General features: G+C 45.6%; 1 protein-coding gene across 2 annotated transcripts in view; it reads left to right on the top strand.

Annotated features, from left to right (window-relative positions):
- myo1ea (myosin IEa) overlaps positions 1-17,768 on the top strand; it is a 44,684-nt gene that overhangs the window by 21,589 nt on the left and 5,327 nt on the right. For both annotated transcript variants that reach the window (XM_086175279.1, XM_086175280.1), the window contains exons 8-23: positions 15-149; positions 353-485; positions 4,331-4,527; positions 4,616-4,696; positions 5,315-5,401; positions 5,496-5,579; positions 6,641-6,808; positions 7,719-7,804; positions 9,333-9,414; positions 9,528-9,634; positions 11,533-11,631; positions 11,845-11,989; positions 14,324-14,438; positions 14,526-14,695; positions 14,790-14,935; positions 17,290-17,436. In XM_086175279.1, the coding sequence (XP_086031405.1) occupies positions 15-149; positions 353-485; positions 4,331-4,527; positions 4,616-4,696; positions 5,315-5,401; positions 5,496-5,579; positions 6,641-6,808; positions 7,719-7,804; positions 9,333-9,414; positions 9,528-9,634; positions 11,533-11,631; positions 11,845-11,989; positions 14,324-14,438; positions 14,526-14,695; positions 14,790-14,935; positions 17,290-17,436 (1,982 nt within the window). The remainder of the gene's footprint in view (positions 1-14; positions 150-352; positions 486-4,330; positions 4,528-4,615; positions 4,697-5,314; positions 5,402-5,495; positions 5,580-6,640; positions 6,809-7,718; positions 7,805-9,332; positions 9,415-9,527; positions 9,635-11,532; positions 11,632-11,844; positions 11,990-14,323; positions 14,439-14,525; positions 14,696-14,789; positions 14,936-17,289; positions 17,437-17,768) is intronic.

Genomic DNA, 17,768 nt, shown 5'->3' on the forward strand with positions numbered 1-17,768 from the left:
ATTTTTTGGTATAGATGATAGAAGGAGCAAGTGGGGAGCAGAAGAACAGTCTGGGGATCACGAGCCTGGACTACTACACTTACCTCAATCAATCTGGTTCCTACAAAGTGGACGACATCAATGATAAAAGTGACTTCCAGGAGACGATGGTACGATTGTGCGCACATTTGTCGTGATTTTTCACCCGTCGTCGTGCTAATCGCGGTTCCCTCTTCTGGTCCCTCCAGAGTGCCTCCTCCTCCCCGCAAACCCCCATAACCACCAAAGGGGTTTTTTTACGGGATGGGAGCGAGTCGCGCCGGAGCTGTGCTCCCCGTATTAGCGTGATTGTTTTCTTTGTTTTTTTCCCCAGACGGCCATGGAGGTGATTGGCATCTCAGCGGAAGACCGCTCCATGGTGCTGCAGATCGTGGCCGGAGTCTTGCACCTGGGAAATATCAGTTTCAAGGAAGCGGGCAATTACGCTGCCGTGGAGAGCGAGGAGTGTAAGTAGGCTGGTGGACGGGACGCGTTCACACCGGAGGGGAAAACATCCGCCCCCGTCTTCGCCCACATTTGTTGCTTCCTCTGTTGGCAACATTGGGCAAAAACAATCTGGCGCATTTTTCATGGCATGTCTAGGGGGAGGTACAACGGAGAAAGAAGAGCGCGTCCGATTTTGGTGCCGATCCATTCGGTGTAGCTCAAAACGGCTTTTTATTACATCGGCCCAGTGCCCTTGACTGCAGAAAAATACTGGGCTGATTCTCCTTAAGTATGGACCAAGGAAGAAGCTATTAAGATATTGGCCGTTTACTACAGGAAAATAAAACGTTACTGTTATATTTGCCTTGGCGTAGGTTTTCTTTTAGTCTTAAGAGAGCCCTTCCAGCTCTCTGTGTCATCGTTGCAACAAAATAGCAAGCTGATAAAACCCAGAAATAAAACTTCTGTTAATTACAATGGAAAACCTCGAGCTGTTCGCAAGGTGCTCCTTTTCCACCAAAAAGGTAGCTTTTTCTTAAACTTTTATTTCCCACACCGAGTACTGTCTTCAAGTGACGAGAGAAGACAGTAAAGTAAATCAGGTGTCGAGATTTTACCAAAGAAATGTTTGTTCATGGGTTTGAATATTTAATCTGCAACCTCTGTGTTACTTTACACGCGCTAAAACACAGATAACTCGCAAATGTCTTTTGGCCGTCGAGGTATCCCTCGTGCGTGTCGTACAAGACCGAGTCCACAGCCCCGCCAGTTGCTGTGCGCTCCAGTTGACATCGGTAGCTTCCATCTGCGTTCGGCCGCTAGCTGACTGTGAAAAACACAGCGCGGCTGCTGGCAGAGTCGCTGTTCAAGTGTTTGATGTTGGAAAAAAACATCAAAAAAAAAAGCTGGTGTCTCGCTTGTGTGCGTGTCCTGTCCTCGGAGACCCGAGCCGCCCCTTCTTGGGTTGTTGTTGGACGCCGTTTCTCTCTCACCACTTTCACTCCTTTAACTTTTATTGTGTTAATGCAGGCCCGCGTCCAGGCCCGTCTATGGCGATCCAGGCCGTGCAAAATTTATAGCGTCGGAGACAAAAATGACTCGGGAGAAGGCTTCTCCCTCTGTCCCCGTCTCTCTAGCCTTTTTCCCGCACCGTTTTATTATTTTCTTTCTGTTCTCTTCTGGATTCCAGAGCGCTCCGGCCTGCGATGCAGATGAGAGAGTGGTTGCCAGCGTACAAAGCCTTGGTCTGTTCCATGCAGACATAACAGCCGCAGTTCATAATCTCTACCTTTCCTGTTCCTTTTAGTCCCACTTCCTGTGAGCTTTTTACGGCAGCGTGTTGCACTATACCAGATCCGGTCCACATGCGAAACCAGACAAGCCAAGCTCACATAATCGTCTACGTCTGACGCGTCGCTAGACCAGGCGTTGCGTCATCTCTCGCCGAGAGATATAATGAGACTAATTTTGCCGATCATTAAGGCGTCAATTGGCTGTTCGGGCGCTTTTGTTCAGTTGAGTCATACGCTGCTTTTCTAACAGGTCCTTTACACCGTTTTGCATCATGATGCTGACCGCAAAAAGGACGTCTTACATAGGTCTTGCAAATTTGATACATGGGAATTGTGGTTGATGAGGTTTAAAATGTGTCTCCCTAGAGTTGTTTGTTGGACCTTTTTGCGAGGGTTTGCTCCGTTTCCGGTTGCTAGTGTGCTTCCTCTGCAGACAGAGCGTCAAATGAAGACATTAAAACTGACACTCAAACCTATAAGACGCTCGTTCCTTCCTTCATTATCTATCCTGCTTATCCCAGATGTCTCTGGGCGAGAGGTGGGGTTCACCCCGGAGCGGTCGCCAGTCGATTGCAGCGCCACATATAGAGACACCCAACCGTTCGCTCCCTCATTCTGGATAACTTAGAGTCTCCATGTTTCCAGAGGAAACTGGAGGAAACTCACACAGATGTGGGGAGAACATGGAGACTCCACACGGAGAAGCGCCCCAGTTGGAACCCAACCGGGGACCTTTTTGCCCAGAGGTGGAAGCGCTAGCCACTGTTCCGCCGACGATTCGCAAAAATGTGTCTCGCAAAGAGTCCCGATTCTCAGCCGTCTTTGAAGTACATACTCCATACCCAACTTTGGGTGATTTCAAATCAATTTTTTCTCTTGTAAATGTGTGTGATATTTCTTGCACGCCTTCAGGGGATTTTATGCCATTTACACAGCATTGCATGGGGATTTTGAAATGAATGGGAGTGAAATATTGATTTAATAAGTAAATGGATTCTCTTTGGCTTTTGTAGAACCAGTGGATCACAAACATGTTGACAATAAATCAACATTAACTCACTTTACATCAGTTAAATGCAGTGTAACAGTAGCCCATGTGCTGCACCTGCTGAGAGATTGTTTTCATGATGATTTTACTGTAAAACATTTAGACTTGAGATATAATGAATGCAAAGCTGTGAGTATGTCCCACATGTCACCGGGCAGAGGTTACCTACGAGGAGAAAATATCATTGGTCGATGAAGATCATATATCTGGAGGGAAAAACAAAACTGCAACGTGAACATCAAATATAACGTTAGTTTATGAGTACTTTTCAAATGAGTTTTTGATTTTCTTTGGAATAAGAATGACCGTGACAACAGGCCGTAGCTTTAATACTTCGATTTAGCGACTCTCTCATCTTCAGTGGCTACTTTTGTGCAACTTTTTTTCAGAGGATGCCGGTAACCAAAATACGCTTTGAATAATACACGAGCGAGTGATGTACTTTTACATTAGTCCCTCGGTCAAATGAACAATGAGTTGACATGCAGGCAATCAAAATATTTATGAATATTTATCTCATAGATAATGAGCTAAGAGGACTCGGTGTCCCTGCAAGGAAGTGACACGGTCCCTGAATGTGTCGCCACAATAAGTGGAACCACATGTTCTGGGCTGGCAAACACCCCCTTCTTATTCCCCTCATTGTCTGCGGCCAATTTGACTAACAAATTTTCCGCAGCGCTTTTACGAAGTGCCTAACAGCCTGCGGGCCATGGTATACCTTTCCTGCCCGACACAATAGATGACTTTTCCTCACGATTTGAGCTGGCGTACGGTCAGTCACACCCAGGAGTCCCTAATGGGGAGCTACTGCAGCGGTCTGATGCATTCCCAGACGCAGCGAGAGCCATTTCCTTTTAGGGGAAATGAGTCACTGTAATAAGGGCAGGGAGGGGCTCCCGGGGGACGACATCAACAGGTTCGGGCAAACGATTTGCCGTTTCGATCACGTTTTGCAAATAGCAGGCTCGCATTTCATTTCGAATGTTTAAACCAGGACGTAATTCACACCTCATCTTGTCTGAATATTTCGGATTTGGGTTTCCGAAAGCGGGGGCGTCGCGGTACACCCACGTGTGTCCAGAACTCACAGTCAATCACTTAGTGAATTAATACTTAGAAATTGCTTAAATAAAAATGTAGTTAATTGGAATGTAATAGGGGAAAATGTTTGCACCACGGAGATGTTGGTGAATCCTCTCACCTTGTCGGTCTTCTGTGACCTCCGTGATCTTTATCGTGTCCATTCTTCTGCTACAAAAGGTGGATCCCACTGCTTTGTAAATACTGCACAAGACTACAAATGACAATCCAGCGTTCAATTTGCATGCCGGCGTCGAAGGAAAACGTTTCCGCGCTTTTTCCAATCCGGACGCAGCTTTTCAACTCTACCCTGTTAACGGGAATCGCACCCCCAATTTTTTATCTTAATCGGTCGCATGCTAATTTCAAGAGCTATAAATGCGTCACGATTATGACTCTCCTCCCCTTTCAAATCTCATTCGTTGCATTCGTGCGTCCGCAGTTCTAGCCTTCCCGGCGTTTCTGCTTGGAATCGACCAGAATCGTCTGAAGGAGAAACTGACCAGCCGCAAGATGGACAGCAAGTGGGGGAGCGCGCTGGAGTCCATCGACGTGACGCTGAATGTGGAGCAGGCGTGTTACACTCGAGACGCCCTCTCCAAAGCCCTGCACTCCCGCGTGTTTGATTTCCTGGTCGAGGTATGTCGGCACATTTTTGCAGAATAAGTTCAATATGTGAACGAAATCACGAGTGACCATCCTGTCGCGGACATTCCTGTGTTTTCAGTCCATCAACAAGGCCATGGTGAAGACGCATCAGGAGTTGAACATCGGCGTCTTGGACATTTACGGATTTGAAATTTTCCAAGTAAGTGTGCATGTTTGTTTTACCGCTGCGGATTAGATCAACTAGTTTAATCACTGGACATTCGAGGAGATTAAACACAAAGGACTACGCGGATTAAGCTCCATTTACTGATTGAGCCGGCAGACTTCAGTATGCCCTTCTAATCTGATTATGTTTGTTTAGTTTGCTTAATGAGAAGTCCCAGAGTTTCTGATTTGATTAAACACACTCACTTGAGGTGTTTTTCGTATTATTTCGGTTCGGAGGAGCTTCTTGACATGCTCATACGGGAACCCAGGCCATCATTGTTCACCGTTAACAAGAGGTGATAGAAGCCGAGTCGGGGTCACCGGATTGCTTTTTACTGTCTTTATCTCAGCGTAAGAGAGGCTCGGCTGTATTTTGGCGACCGCGGATAATTAAACAGGAAGACCACCATCGCATAGGGCTCAGGCCGAAGGTCCATTGTATGCGCTGTGAATCGCACAATGTAGCCCTTCCTCAAATACCAGGCATTCTGCTTATAGCTCAAACAAACAAAAGTCCATTGAGCTGACAGGATATCCGTAGATCAACTAAAGACAAGGCTGCTCGGGTATCCCTTGAATTTCACCCGCCACATTGTTTCTCTCTCATTAGAAAAATGGATTTGAACAGTTCTGCATCAACTTTGTCAATGAAAAACTCCAGCAGATCTTCATCGAGTTGACCCTCAAAGCCGAGCAGGTAATGTTCCTCTTCGGTTTCCCTTTCCCTGCTTGTTAGCGCTAGTTTGCTGTGTATTCTGGCGACTCACTCCTCTTTTGCATCTCCCCCGCAGGAGGAGTATGTTCAAGAGGGCATCAAGTGGACTCCGATCGAGTACTTCAATAATAAGATCGTCTGTGACCTCATCGAGAGCAAAGTAAACGCGTGAAGAATGACCATCCGATAGGACATAAAACTGTGCAGGCGGTGTCGTTTTACGACGGCAAAATTTGTATGCGTCGGTCATATCATAAAGATGTTTTAAAATATAATGCAATATCAAGAAGTTTGCATTGTTGAGATTTGCTGGAATTCTTCCACCCAACGAGTCTCTGCGCTTTTCACCGCTGTCTTTAAGAGTCTCTTTAAACATCCCCGAGTACCCTAATTTGATTAATCTGTCCCGCTGAGATGTTTAATCCATGAAATCCACAACAAGGGCTTTAAAACAAGCTGCCATTTAAGTGTGTGTGTGTGTGTGTAGTGGTGGGAGCCAGTATCAATGCCTGACAGTTAATTCCAGTAACAAGTTGACATGTGCCCTTTAAAAAGAGACATGTGTTCCCTGAGTTAGAGACATTGTTGTTTCTGTAAACTCTGGAGGCGGACGGTCAATTATGGACATCGCGGAGCGCAACAGTGTGTTACTGTGAGTTTAGAGGCCCCGTCTTAACCCTGTTCCTGCTGTTGGGATTAAGGTTTTTTAAAATTTCCCAATAATTGGCATCAAGAAACTGACTGTTAATTATCGGGATGGAATTATGTGCACTGGCCTTAACAGAACTTTAGGATGATTTGAAACTAAAATATTGGGGGAAAAAAAAAAAAGGAAAGAAAGAAAAAAAAAATCTCGGACACACCGCTCATTTGGTCTGGTGGAAATTTTCACTGCCCGCTTGTGGAATTCACCTATTTTATTTTTGTCCTGCGGTCCTAAGATCCAAGAAAATCTCCAAACAATCACATCTAAGATACCGGATAGAGTGACTTCTCAGGGTTATAAATAGTCGATCTTCAAATATTGTCATAATTCATTGTGCCGAGTGAAAATATTATTTGAGCCATGTACCTTTAGACCCCGGGGGTTGTATTTATGTAACTCGGGCTATTTTCTCACAGCAATAACACGGTAAAACCACACTACAAATAATATCTGATATCATCCAAATCGATGAAATTAAAGCTGAAAGTAAAGATCCGCTTTATCTTCAATCCCAGAATCCCCCCGGCATCATGAGCATCTTGGACGACGTGTGCGCCACCATGCACGCCGTGGGCGAAGGCGCCGACCAAACCATGCTGCAGAAGCTCCGCGTCCAGATCAACACGCACGAGCACTTCAACAGCTGGAACCAGGGTTTCATCATTCATCACTATGCAGGCAAGGTGAGTCCGCGCCCCCCGACGTCCCTCTGGTGCAAACGTTTCATCCCTGCGCACGCGGAAGCCGGTTCCGAGCGTTTATTTTGATATGATCCAGACCTCGGGACGGATCTCGTGTTCGCAATGTGCCGACATTGTTTTCGTTGCGCATTTGAAAGCCGCTATGTAATTAAAAGTCTATCGGAAGTTGTCAAGGAAGAAAATGTTTTGGTCCTTAAATGCTACGTTTTTCCCGGTTGAACCGATGCAATAACGGGAAACAAAGCGTGACTTAATGTCAGCCTACTGAAGTTAAAGAAAATGATTAAAAAGTCATTTTCACTGCTGAAGGGAGGGTCATAAACACTGTGGCGGCAACCTGATGTCATCATCTTGGCCTTTTAGAGGTTTTAGGTCTTAAAATAACGTCACTCTGAAACTCCCTTCTTTGTCTATTTATAATTCCAGGCCCTTCTATTATGTAACCGTACGTCACAAGCAGAAGCCACTCTCGGTTCGGTCTCGTTCACATATTTATCAATCGTTTTTAGATGATGATCATTTCTTTTGACTTTTGGCTGATCGGTTCCCGCGTCACTCTGAAGAAGCGCGGCGGCCTCAGCACGCCGTGCACATGCCACGGGCTTAATGAGCCGTTCCATAAAGACCCGAGGGTCTCCCGTGGCCCGGCTTGAAACATTCCCCAAACCTAAACCGGCTCAATTTAAACTCTGCGGGTTACATTTGGGGCCTAATCTCGGGAGGCGCTAAGCGCGGATCGGAAATAAAACTGGTTTTATTTCCCTCCGTCAAATGTACGCAGTTGATACGGGGCGCGGTATCGGTCCCAGTTCTAGTCTTGCGGAGTTTAACCTCGTCATGTTCGATTATTATTATACTCCTGACATTGTTGGCGTGTCCCCCCCCCCCGCAGGTCTCCTACGACGCTGATGGGTTTTGCGAAAGGAACAGAGACGTCCTTTTCAACGACCTCATTGAGCTGATGCAGAGCAGTCAGATGTAAGTGATTCCCGTTTCTGCGCGGCGGGGATTTATACGGCGCTCGCTTGGAAGGAGGCGGCCATCGTGATGCAGATGGTTATCATTAAGACCGTCTGAATGAGCGCTTCAGACGTCCCCGTGCATCTGGAAACTGGCTGGACGCGACAGAAGTGAGCGGGGCCGGGTTTCACCGTGCCCTTTGACCTCAATAACGTCTGGCCGCCATCCAGATACGCAGCTTTCGGGGGTCTGCCCAATCTGGTGTTACAAGTACGGCCTCCCCCCGACCCGGCCGGGGGAGGGAGGGGGTTCCATTGTGCGGTCTGGTCTCCCCTTCTTATGGTTTCTTTGGATTTCTTTGTGTCAATGCGGCCATCTGTGCAAACAGCCCCGCGCTGTCTGTGCAACACGCGCGGGCCCGAGCCCCCGCTCGACCCCTCAGCGTTAGTGTTATTCCAGGGCGTGAAAAAAAGACGGTCGAAATGCTATTCTTGAAAATATGGTAGCACAAGTAGTATATTTATTTAGGGCGAGGGGAGCTGAGCGGCAGGTCTCCTGGAAGGAGTGGCCGGCGCTGTCAGCTGGACACGCTCAACGCGCTTTAGATCTGTTTGTATACAGAACCCGCTGATCCTTTGTTCGACGTCCACGGCATTGTTTGACACGTCGCCCTTCAAATACCGGGGTGGAAACACGTCAGAAAGAAGGCGGGATTCAAAAAGCCTGTTTCATCTGTAGAGCAGGCCTGACAGTGATCATGTGTCATTTAAAAGAGAATGCAAGTCATTCCTGTGCTTACTGCCTGAATTTCAGATGCGCTTTTGTCAGATGTGAAAAGTTATGTTGAATCATGTCTCCACTTCTAGTTTATCAGCAGCAGAATCTCTAAATAACCTTCTAAAATCTGATTTCAGACCTGCAGGTTATTATCGGTTGCTTTCGGTATCGAATGTATTTACTCAGCTTTTATTTACCCAGGTTTGTCCCGCCGACCGCGAGAATCTTTTATAGCGGGGAAGCCCAGCCAAGAGTAGCATTTCCAACAGATTAGCAACATAAAAAGGGCGATCAGACAAAACACAGAAAATCTGCAGTCATTCAAGGACGCTGGGGTTTGAAGTTGAAGATTAATGTTCCCATTAGTCTGTGCATCACGTGCCAGGAATCTGAACGTTTCATGGAGCTTTCATTTTTTTTTTTTTTTTTTTTTTTTTTTTCGAATTACATTCTGACTTTGAAAATCTCAAATAGATCTGTTATATCGTGACTGTAAATATTTCAGCCGTGATATCAGAGCGGTTTGGCTCTATCTTTACTGCTAAACAAGTCAATCTCGGGTCTTTATAGCGATACCTGCTTTCTCTCACAAAACGCATAACATAAAGAAAACGTGAAAGGCCTCCGTGCCGATCGGAGTCTCGGCAGAATGTCCGGTTGGATTCAAGGACCTTAAAACCATTGGAACCAACTTGGTTAAACGCTAACTTTAGTTTGGTTTGTCGGGAGATGATACCCGCTCTGACTTCTCTCTTCCGGCCCTTCACAGCGCCTTTTTCAGAGCACTCTTTCCGGAAAACCTAAATGCTGAGAAGAAGGGAAGACCCACGACCGCAGGCAGCAAAATAAAGGTGTGTATATTGATATTATTCCACCACTAAGTGGAATCCATAGGGGAGTCAGGAGCCTAAAAACTTGTTTCATCGCCCTTATTGTCTCTCTCTGTCCCGGCTCCACGTACCAGAGGCAAGCCAACGATTTGGTGAGCACGCTGATGAAATGTACTCCACACTACATCCGCTGCATCAAACCCAACGAAACCAAGAAACCCAGGGACTGGGAGGAGAGCCGGTAAGTCACCTGAGAAAATTAATATCAGTCAGAAATGTTTTTTTAAGGCTCCGGCGAGCTGCTCTTGCACAGAGGAGAGAGACTAGAGAGGATCTCTGCTGAATGTGAGCAGACGTGCACATTGCTTCATGCAAGAATAACCATATTTTTCATTCATTCATTATCTTTATCCAACGCTAACGGGAGCCGATCCCAGGCAGAGTTCAATCTCAGGGTCACACATAGAGACGTACGACCGTTCACCCTCTCATTTACACGTCGTATATACACTGCTCAAAAAAATAAAGGGAACACTTAAAAAAACACATCCTAGATCTAAATGAATGAAATATTCTTATGAAATACTTTGCTCTTTACACAGTTGAATGTGCTGACAACAAAATCACACAAAAATGATCAATGGAAATCAATTGTATCAACCCATGGAGGTCTGATTAGGAATCACACTCAAAATTAAAGTGTAAAAACAAACTCCAGGTTGATCCAACTTTGATGTAATGTCCTTAAAACAAGTCAAAATGAATCTGTGTTGCTTCCTGAGTGAACACTATGATTTCACAGAAGTGTGATTGACTTGGAGTTACATTGTGTTGTTCAAATGTTCCCTTTATTTTTTTGAGCAGTATATATTCACACATCTGGACAATATGGGATCTTCGGCGAACGTCCTATTTTTGGAATGTGAGAGGAAACCCACACGGACTTAGGGAAAGCATGCAACCTCCTTTCAGGGAGACCCCGGTTGGAATTGAACCAGGGATCTTCTTGCTATAAGGCGGAAGCGCCGCCGCCCCCATATTTTTCATTTTTACAAAAAGTAAAAGAATATCCACAAACGTCTAAAGCCAAACAGATAATGCGGAGAATTCTGCACCGAAGGAAAAAGACACGAGGGAGTGATTACAGAAGAAAGCCGGCAGTTCGTCTTTGCTTTGCCGCCGACCGGCCGGGTCAACGCCAACGTCACTCCGACGACCGGTGATTCACCAAGACATTGTGCAACTTGATAAACAAAAGCACCCCGGGTGGATATCGAGCTCTTTTAGTCAGCGCCGCTCCTTCAAAGGCTTCTTCCCCATTAAGTCTCCGTCTTTCAATCTGCAGACCTCGTGAGAAACATCTGAAATATTCCCCCCCGCCCCCAGTTTATCCCTTTGTTTCGGCTTCCCGCTCGTCCTGCTTGCGGGGGTTCGGGCACTACATGTTCGCTTGCGGAGCGCCGCTGTATTGTTCGGGGTCCGTGACCTTCCTGTTTCGGGGATGACTCAGTGCGGCCCGTTAATTAGCGCCGGTGTTTTCACAGGAAGTCTGAGCCTACAAAGTACTACTTAGGGTCATTGTTTTAACCAAACTTGGGAAATTTCAGCTGTTTTACATACAATGATGAAGGGGATGGTGGATTGCCTGGGACATTTAGTGAAAGATCTTTGACAACAAATGTTTAATTTTGAAGATAAAATGAACATTTCAATCGTTTAATAGATAAATGTGTCTGAAGGCCATATTTTCTTCATGGAGTAATACCATAATAGAGATTCGACAGATTTCTATGTTACAAAAAGATGAAAAACAAGGAATTCGGATCCACGAAGGCTTCATTCAATCATTCGTTATCCATCCACATATAGAATCCTTCACACTTCATATAAAGACATGCGACCGTTCACACATCTGGCTGATTTATTCGATGGATCAAAAATATCGATCCCCGATTGCTTCTGAAGTGAATCCATCTGCACATATTGTACGAGAGAAATATAATAAACAAAAAAACAAGGCTTCCATGATTCATTGCGTCATAAAGACATGACTGAAATGTATGAAAATCTGTTTGAATTTAACAGCGCTCAGTGTTATTTAGTCTCAGTGCTCGTTTTATGTTCATTGTGTGTATTTAGTGTGAAGCACCAAGTGGAGTATCTGGGTCTGAAGGAAAACATCAGAGTGAGGCGTGCTGGCTACGCCTATCGCAGAGTCTTCCGCAAGTTCCTCAACAGGTTACAAACTTCTTTTTACTTTTTATCCATTTCACAAAGTCCCGGTATTCACCTGTTAGCGCCGTCAGGACCGTCAGATCAGAAGTCTGGCACCCCAAAAGCAGACAGCTCATCCTTACCCAGAAACCACATGTTCATTTGACAGCCTTTCCAGAAATGTCCGTAAGTCTCCCGAAATTGATTTCTGACTCAGCTTCTCTCTCCGGTCCTCAGATACGCCATCCTGACCAAGGAGTCCTGGCCGACATGGCAGGGAGACGAGAAACAAGGTGTCATTCATCTCTTACGTTCCGTCAACATGGACCAGGATCAGTTCCAGCTCGGTCGCACCAAGATCTTCGTCAAGGCCCCCGAGTCGGTATGCGGATCGCCCGTGTGAACGCTTCCTGTTTTTTTTCCCCCGTTCACACTTAGGGGCCTCTCTCTTTATATCATATCCCCGTAGCAGTGTTTCGTTTAAAATCAGCCGCCAAAAGCCTGTCAAACTGAAAAACACAATTCTGAACACTTAGCACCATAAAAGGACACCAGTGTCTGAAATCTTGCCGAATCCCGCTCGTAGAGGCGGAGACCGAGCCCTCCCCCCCGGTACCACGTCAGCACTGAGTCAACACTACTCTGGAACTAAAACACAAGTAAAGGCTGTGGTTTTGGAGCCGGAGAAATATCGTAAAGGGTTGTCTATTTTCAACCGTAACCTTTTTTTTTTTTTTTTTTCATGGCTCGTCTGAAAGCAGCTCTTGTGCTTTCCCTCATTACGTTGTATGTGCATCACTCGGAGCCCCCCACACACACACACACACACACACACACAGATGTAGGTTTAGAAACTAATACACAGACATCTTAGTCTTAATTCAGTCCTTACAGCTGATCCTGAAAGCCTGTACTTATTCATCGCTGCAGCTCACTGCCAAGCGCTCCCATCCCCCACGTTGGCACGCCGGAGAGCCCGAGTCACTGAGGTGCACTTTATGAAATGCAAATATCACACAGGGCGGACCGCTGAAACCAGCTGACGGGCCTCTCAAAACAAGCGTCTCTGTCCGGCGAGACTGACACCGGCTAATTAGTCCGGTATGAATGAAGCGTTTTTTTTTTTTTTTCTGTCGCACGTAACAAGTAAAGATTGTTTGACATCAGGCCAGATGTTCGGAAAGAGATTCCCCCTTGTTGATGGATGAGGCGCCACGAAGAATACGGAGAGCTGTCATCCATCCATCCCACGCCGCGAGTGATACTGGAGATTTTCTTTGCGGCCGATACTGATATTTGGGGGTGAAAAATTTGCGATTCCGATATTGATCACAGGAGCGCAAGCCACAAACTGCGTTAAGTGTTTGTGAGTTCCTATTCAAACAGCTGGAAAATACTGTATTTGAATTGGCTATGGTAGTTATCAGCACAATATCAATATGCACTCGTGTTTTTTATAGTGAATGGTGGGAGTTACATCAAATAAGCTGTTATATCGTCATCCAAAAAACTCATTAAACAGTTTTATATTTGTATTGTCCAGGACTACAGATGGATAGTAGCTATGAGCTATAATCTGGTACAAAAATCTCTGCCTCTGTGCTTAATGTATTTGTACACTGCCCTAATGTACTTCTAAACAAACAAACAAACAAACATTTTACACACTTACCTTTGAATGCATGAATATTTCTTGCATCCTCCAGCAGTAGTCTCAAGACCTCACAGACAATTTTTAAATTGCACAAAGAGTCTAGTAACAGTGGTATTGATCACCGCCGAGTGTTTCATATTCAAGGGAGTCCGGGATCACACTTTGTGATCCATTTACAACCGAGTGATACAACAATTCAGAATCTCGTCTGCTGTTTTGTCACCTGAAATTCGATCAGCGTTGGGTGAAAAGGGCATGCGGTGATGTAATTGTTCGGATTCGCTCCCCCCCCCCGAGAGCTTTTCTGTGGCTGAGATTTGATTCGTTGTGATGGTTTCGGTTTCGCTTGCGGTTCGGTCCTGCTCGTTCACCGCGCAGCCTGCGGCCCGTCAGGTTGATGCGGCGCAGCGGGCAGGATGTTTAGTCTGCGAGGCAAAATGTTGTTGCGTGTCTTGGGGCCCGCCAGGAAATGACAGAATGATGAAAAGGATCGGCGGGGTTGGAGTCACAGTTGTACACACAGTCGTAACACAAATTTAATAATGAGAAATGGTGCATTGTAATAAAAAAATGTAAAAAAAAAAACTTTTTCCACACTTAAGTTTCCTTAAAATTGTTAGATTTTGAAATATTCATGAGAATGAAACCTGAATTTGAATTTAGCCGTCGACGTCTGGGTTACGTAACGAACCGCGCAAACCAAGACGGGCCAGTGCAAAAGTCGGACGAAACGACCGAATGAATCCGTAGTGGGGTCACGTGGAGTTCAATGTCGTTTATAACAAAAGCGCAGTTCACGTCCACATTTCTGGGAGACTGATGAAATTCTGAAAGTATTGTGCCGCACACGAGGAGTATAAACACCGCTCGCACTCTGAAGTGCAAACTATGTGGACGTTTATCGCAGACAGAGAACCGGCTCTGTGTGTTCAGCTGCACTCAGGCATGTCTAGTATGAATGTAATTCTTTCTATTTGGTGTATCTCATCCCGCCGCTTCGGGTTCGTACAGTGAACTGAGCCTCTTTTTTGAATACGGCGCCGTCCGCCTTGCTCTTCGCAGCTCTTTCTTCTGGAAGAGACGAGGGAGCGCAAGTTCGATGGCTTTGCCAGGACGATCCAGAAAGCCTGGAGGAAATACGTGGCCCGCAAGAAGTACGTCCAGATGAGGGAGGAAGGTGAGTGAGGTATCCGATGAAGGTTTGCGCCCTCCCCCCCCGTCTGGCCTCCCGCCTCTTCACCTCTTCGTCCGTTTGTGTTTGCAGCCTCCGACCTGCTGCTGAACAGAAAGGAGAGGCGGCGACACAGCCTGAACAGAAACTTTGTGGGCGACTATCTTGGAATGGACGACAGGCCGGAGCTTCGACAGTTCATCGGCAAGAGGGAAAAGATCGACTTTGCGGACAAAGTCACAAAATTCGATCGGCGGTTCAAGGTTCGTCGCTCGGCGGCCCGCGTCTGCGCCGCGGCGTTAAGACAAAGCCTGTTGTGTTGTGGGATTTTAACGCGCGTGTTTTCTTTCTGCTCAGGGTATTAAGAGGGACCTTATCCTCACTCCGAAGTCCGTGTACCTGATTGGAAGAGAGAAGGTGAAACAAGGACCGGAGAAAGGTCAGGTGACGGAGGTGCTGAAGAGGCGCATTGATGTTGAGAAGATCCTGGCCGTGTCTCTCAGGTAACCACAATATTCGGCGCACAGCTGCTTCACGTCCAGGCCAAAACAGGGCTCTAATATTCCAGACGAAGCGCTCGTTCGAAATCTATTCGCCCGCGCCATTTCCAGTTTGTATAAAGTACAAGCGGCTAGAAACTCCGTGCCCAGCTGCAGAAACAATCATGCTGAGGTAGTTTCGGGTTTTTTTAGCCGAGTCTTTGCACAGATTAGGGAGGCGGCAAGGTAAATATTTAGTCTCGTATAGGCTCACACGATCTCTGGTGACCCACGCCTTTGTCAACCAGAAGATAAACAAAGGTGATCGCGATTCCATGCGAATAACCCAACATGATGGTAGAAAGAAAACTTGAGCTCAACTTTCCACCTCTGCTGAACAGTTGTAGAGGTTTTTTTTTTTGTTTTTGTTTTTCTTCACTTCATCTTTAAGCAGTGACACCCAAAACACATCACCGTTGCATCAAACAGAGCGAGTTCCCATTTTATGGGACCTTATTACTGTAAAAACTCCAAAGATGACCGCACGCAGGGATCTAAGTTTATGTAGGAATGCGATTTCGTGTAATTGCACACTGGTGCATGTGTTTTATTTGTACATAACTTGTGTGTGCAATGTCTATAAGTTTTATTAGTGTGTTACACCCCTGGTTATCTAATGTTGTTTTTGCTTTCATCACATTGCTGTGCATCACCATAGCAATAAAGAATCAGCTCTGAGCCCCCTCTTGTTCGCCAGAGTGACGGACAGGCTGATGGATGAGTTTTGACAGGAATCTCCATGGATGATGTTTTTTGCAGATGACATTGTGATCTGTTGTGAGAGCAGGTGGAGGAAACTCTAGAGAGGTGGGGGTATGCTCTGGAAAGGAGAGGAATGAAGGTCAGCCGTAGCGAGACAAAATGCGTGTGTGTGTGTGTGTGTGTGTGTGTGTGTGTGTGTGTGTGTGTGTGTGTGTGTGTGTGTGTGTGTGTGTGTGTGTGTGTGTGTGTGTGTGTGTGTGTGTGTGTGTGTGTGTGTGTGTGAACGAGCGGGAACGTTGAGGCTATAAAGAAAACGAAGGGTTTATAGTACCGTATTTTCCGCACTATAAGGCGCACCAGATTATAAGGCGCACCTTCAATGAATGGCTGATTTAAAAAATAAAAAAAAATCATATATAAGGCACATCCCATTATAAGGCGCATATGATAGAAGCTGCAGTAGTGGTTGGGGTTGCGTTATGCATCCACTAAATGAAGCTGCGCTAAAGGGAATGTCAACAAAACAGTCAGATAAGTCAGTCAAACTTTATTAAAAGAATACAAACCAATGTTCTGACAACTCCGTTCACTTCCAAAACAAGTTAGTTCTGGAGATGGCGTCAGACTGAGGTGGTTTGGAAATGTACAGGAGAAGGACGGTGAAGGATTGGTTGTCTTTTTTTTTTTTTTAAACACACTGCTGGAGTTTGAAATCGGATCTCGATTCAAATTCTAACCATTTTTAACAATTCTTTGAGAACCTCTTCAACACAGTAGCTGGAGGATGACATTTAAAAGCCGCACAGCATTCACTTTAGCAACAAACACATGATTAAACTGAGCATTTTTGCAATTTGATTACTTTTGTGCATTTTGATGACACCACTTACCCTCCATAAAACACCCTACCACCTTTTTTATGAATATGGATTTATTTTATTTCATTTCTTCCTCGCACATCAAAATCGGCATTGGCGATACTCACTTGATCGTGTCAGTGAAGCAGTTGTATTGAGAATTGTACGTCGGCTGCCGGAGAAGAGCGGCAGTCTGTCGTGTAGAAATTTAGCGTGTAAACTGAGGACATCTGCAGGAGTCCGTCTTCGGTCGCCTTAAAAGCCGTCGGCCTGGATTTCCGATCAGCCGAGATCCCCTGTTCCAGTAAGTGTCACATGGGGGATATAAAAAACCAATGGAGTATAAAAGCAGCCGTGTGTTTTTGTCAGTGCGGGTCTCACTAAGGGTGGCTCGAGACCCCTATCTAACAAATACCGCAAGGAAAAAACAACAAACAAACTCCACCTGTGCTGTTTGTCAACAAGCTTCCCTCCAGAAATAGGGCAGGAAATCAAAGAGATCGAAATATTCCTGTTGCCTTAATGGTGGGTGGGAAAACTATGACTTATTTAAGGCGTACAGAGACGAAGACGGACCAGACAGCGCAGCGTCTTTGTGTGACATAAAAATCTCTCCTTCTTTAAGCTGCTCTTTGAAAGCATCGTTGTTGTAATACTCCTTTTGACCACAGGAGCTTTTTTGATATAGCCAATCAATATCAAATCACCCCGCCCTAAATAAAGTCGTAAATAGACCCCTCACTGTTTGTTTTTTCGCAGCACAATGCAGGATGATTTCATTATCCTGCACGAGCAGGAGTACGACAGCCTGCTGGAGTGTGTCTTCAAGACGGAGTTCATCAGCCTCCTGGCTCGTAGGTTTGAAGAGAAAACCCAGAGGAAGCTACCGCTCAAGTTTAGTAACACGTAAGTAAAAGCAAAAGAAGGCAGAGCTTCAAAAGCACAGGCGTAAGATGGAAATAATCCACATTTATTCACGTTGTGATAGTGACCTACTTTTATTTGAATCGCTTGAAATGAATTGAAATGAATGAAGATTTTGAGTGGCGCCACATGTCTGTAAAATTGGTGTTCAACTCTTGTATGTTAATGTCGCTCAAACTGGATGAAGTGATTTTAGAACACGAGATTTTAGTGATTCTAAAAAAATATCCTCGTCGAAATCCAAATCCAAATACTCAGTTGTAAGTGTACATCAGGCTTAACCAGCAAGACAAAATCTTTTTGAAATAAAAACC

Source organism: Fistularia commersonii, chromosome 27, assembly GCF_037954325.1.
Source record: "Fistularia commersonii isolate RoL2024-O1a breed Wild chromosome 27, RoL_Fcom_v1.0, whole genome shotgun sequence".
Classification (NCBI taxonomy): domain Eukaryota; kingdom Metazoa; phylum Chordata; class Actinopteri; order Syngnathiformes; family Fistulariidae; genus Fistularia; species Fistularia commersonii.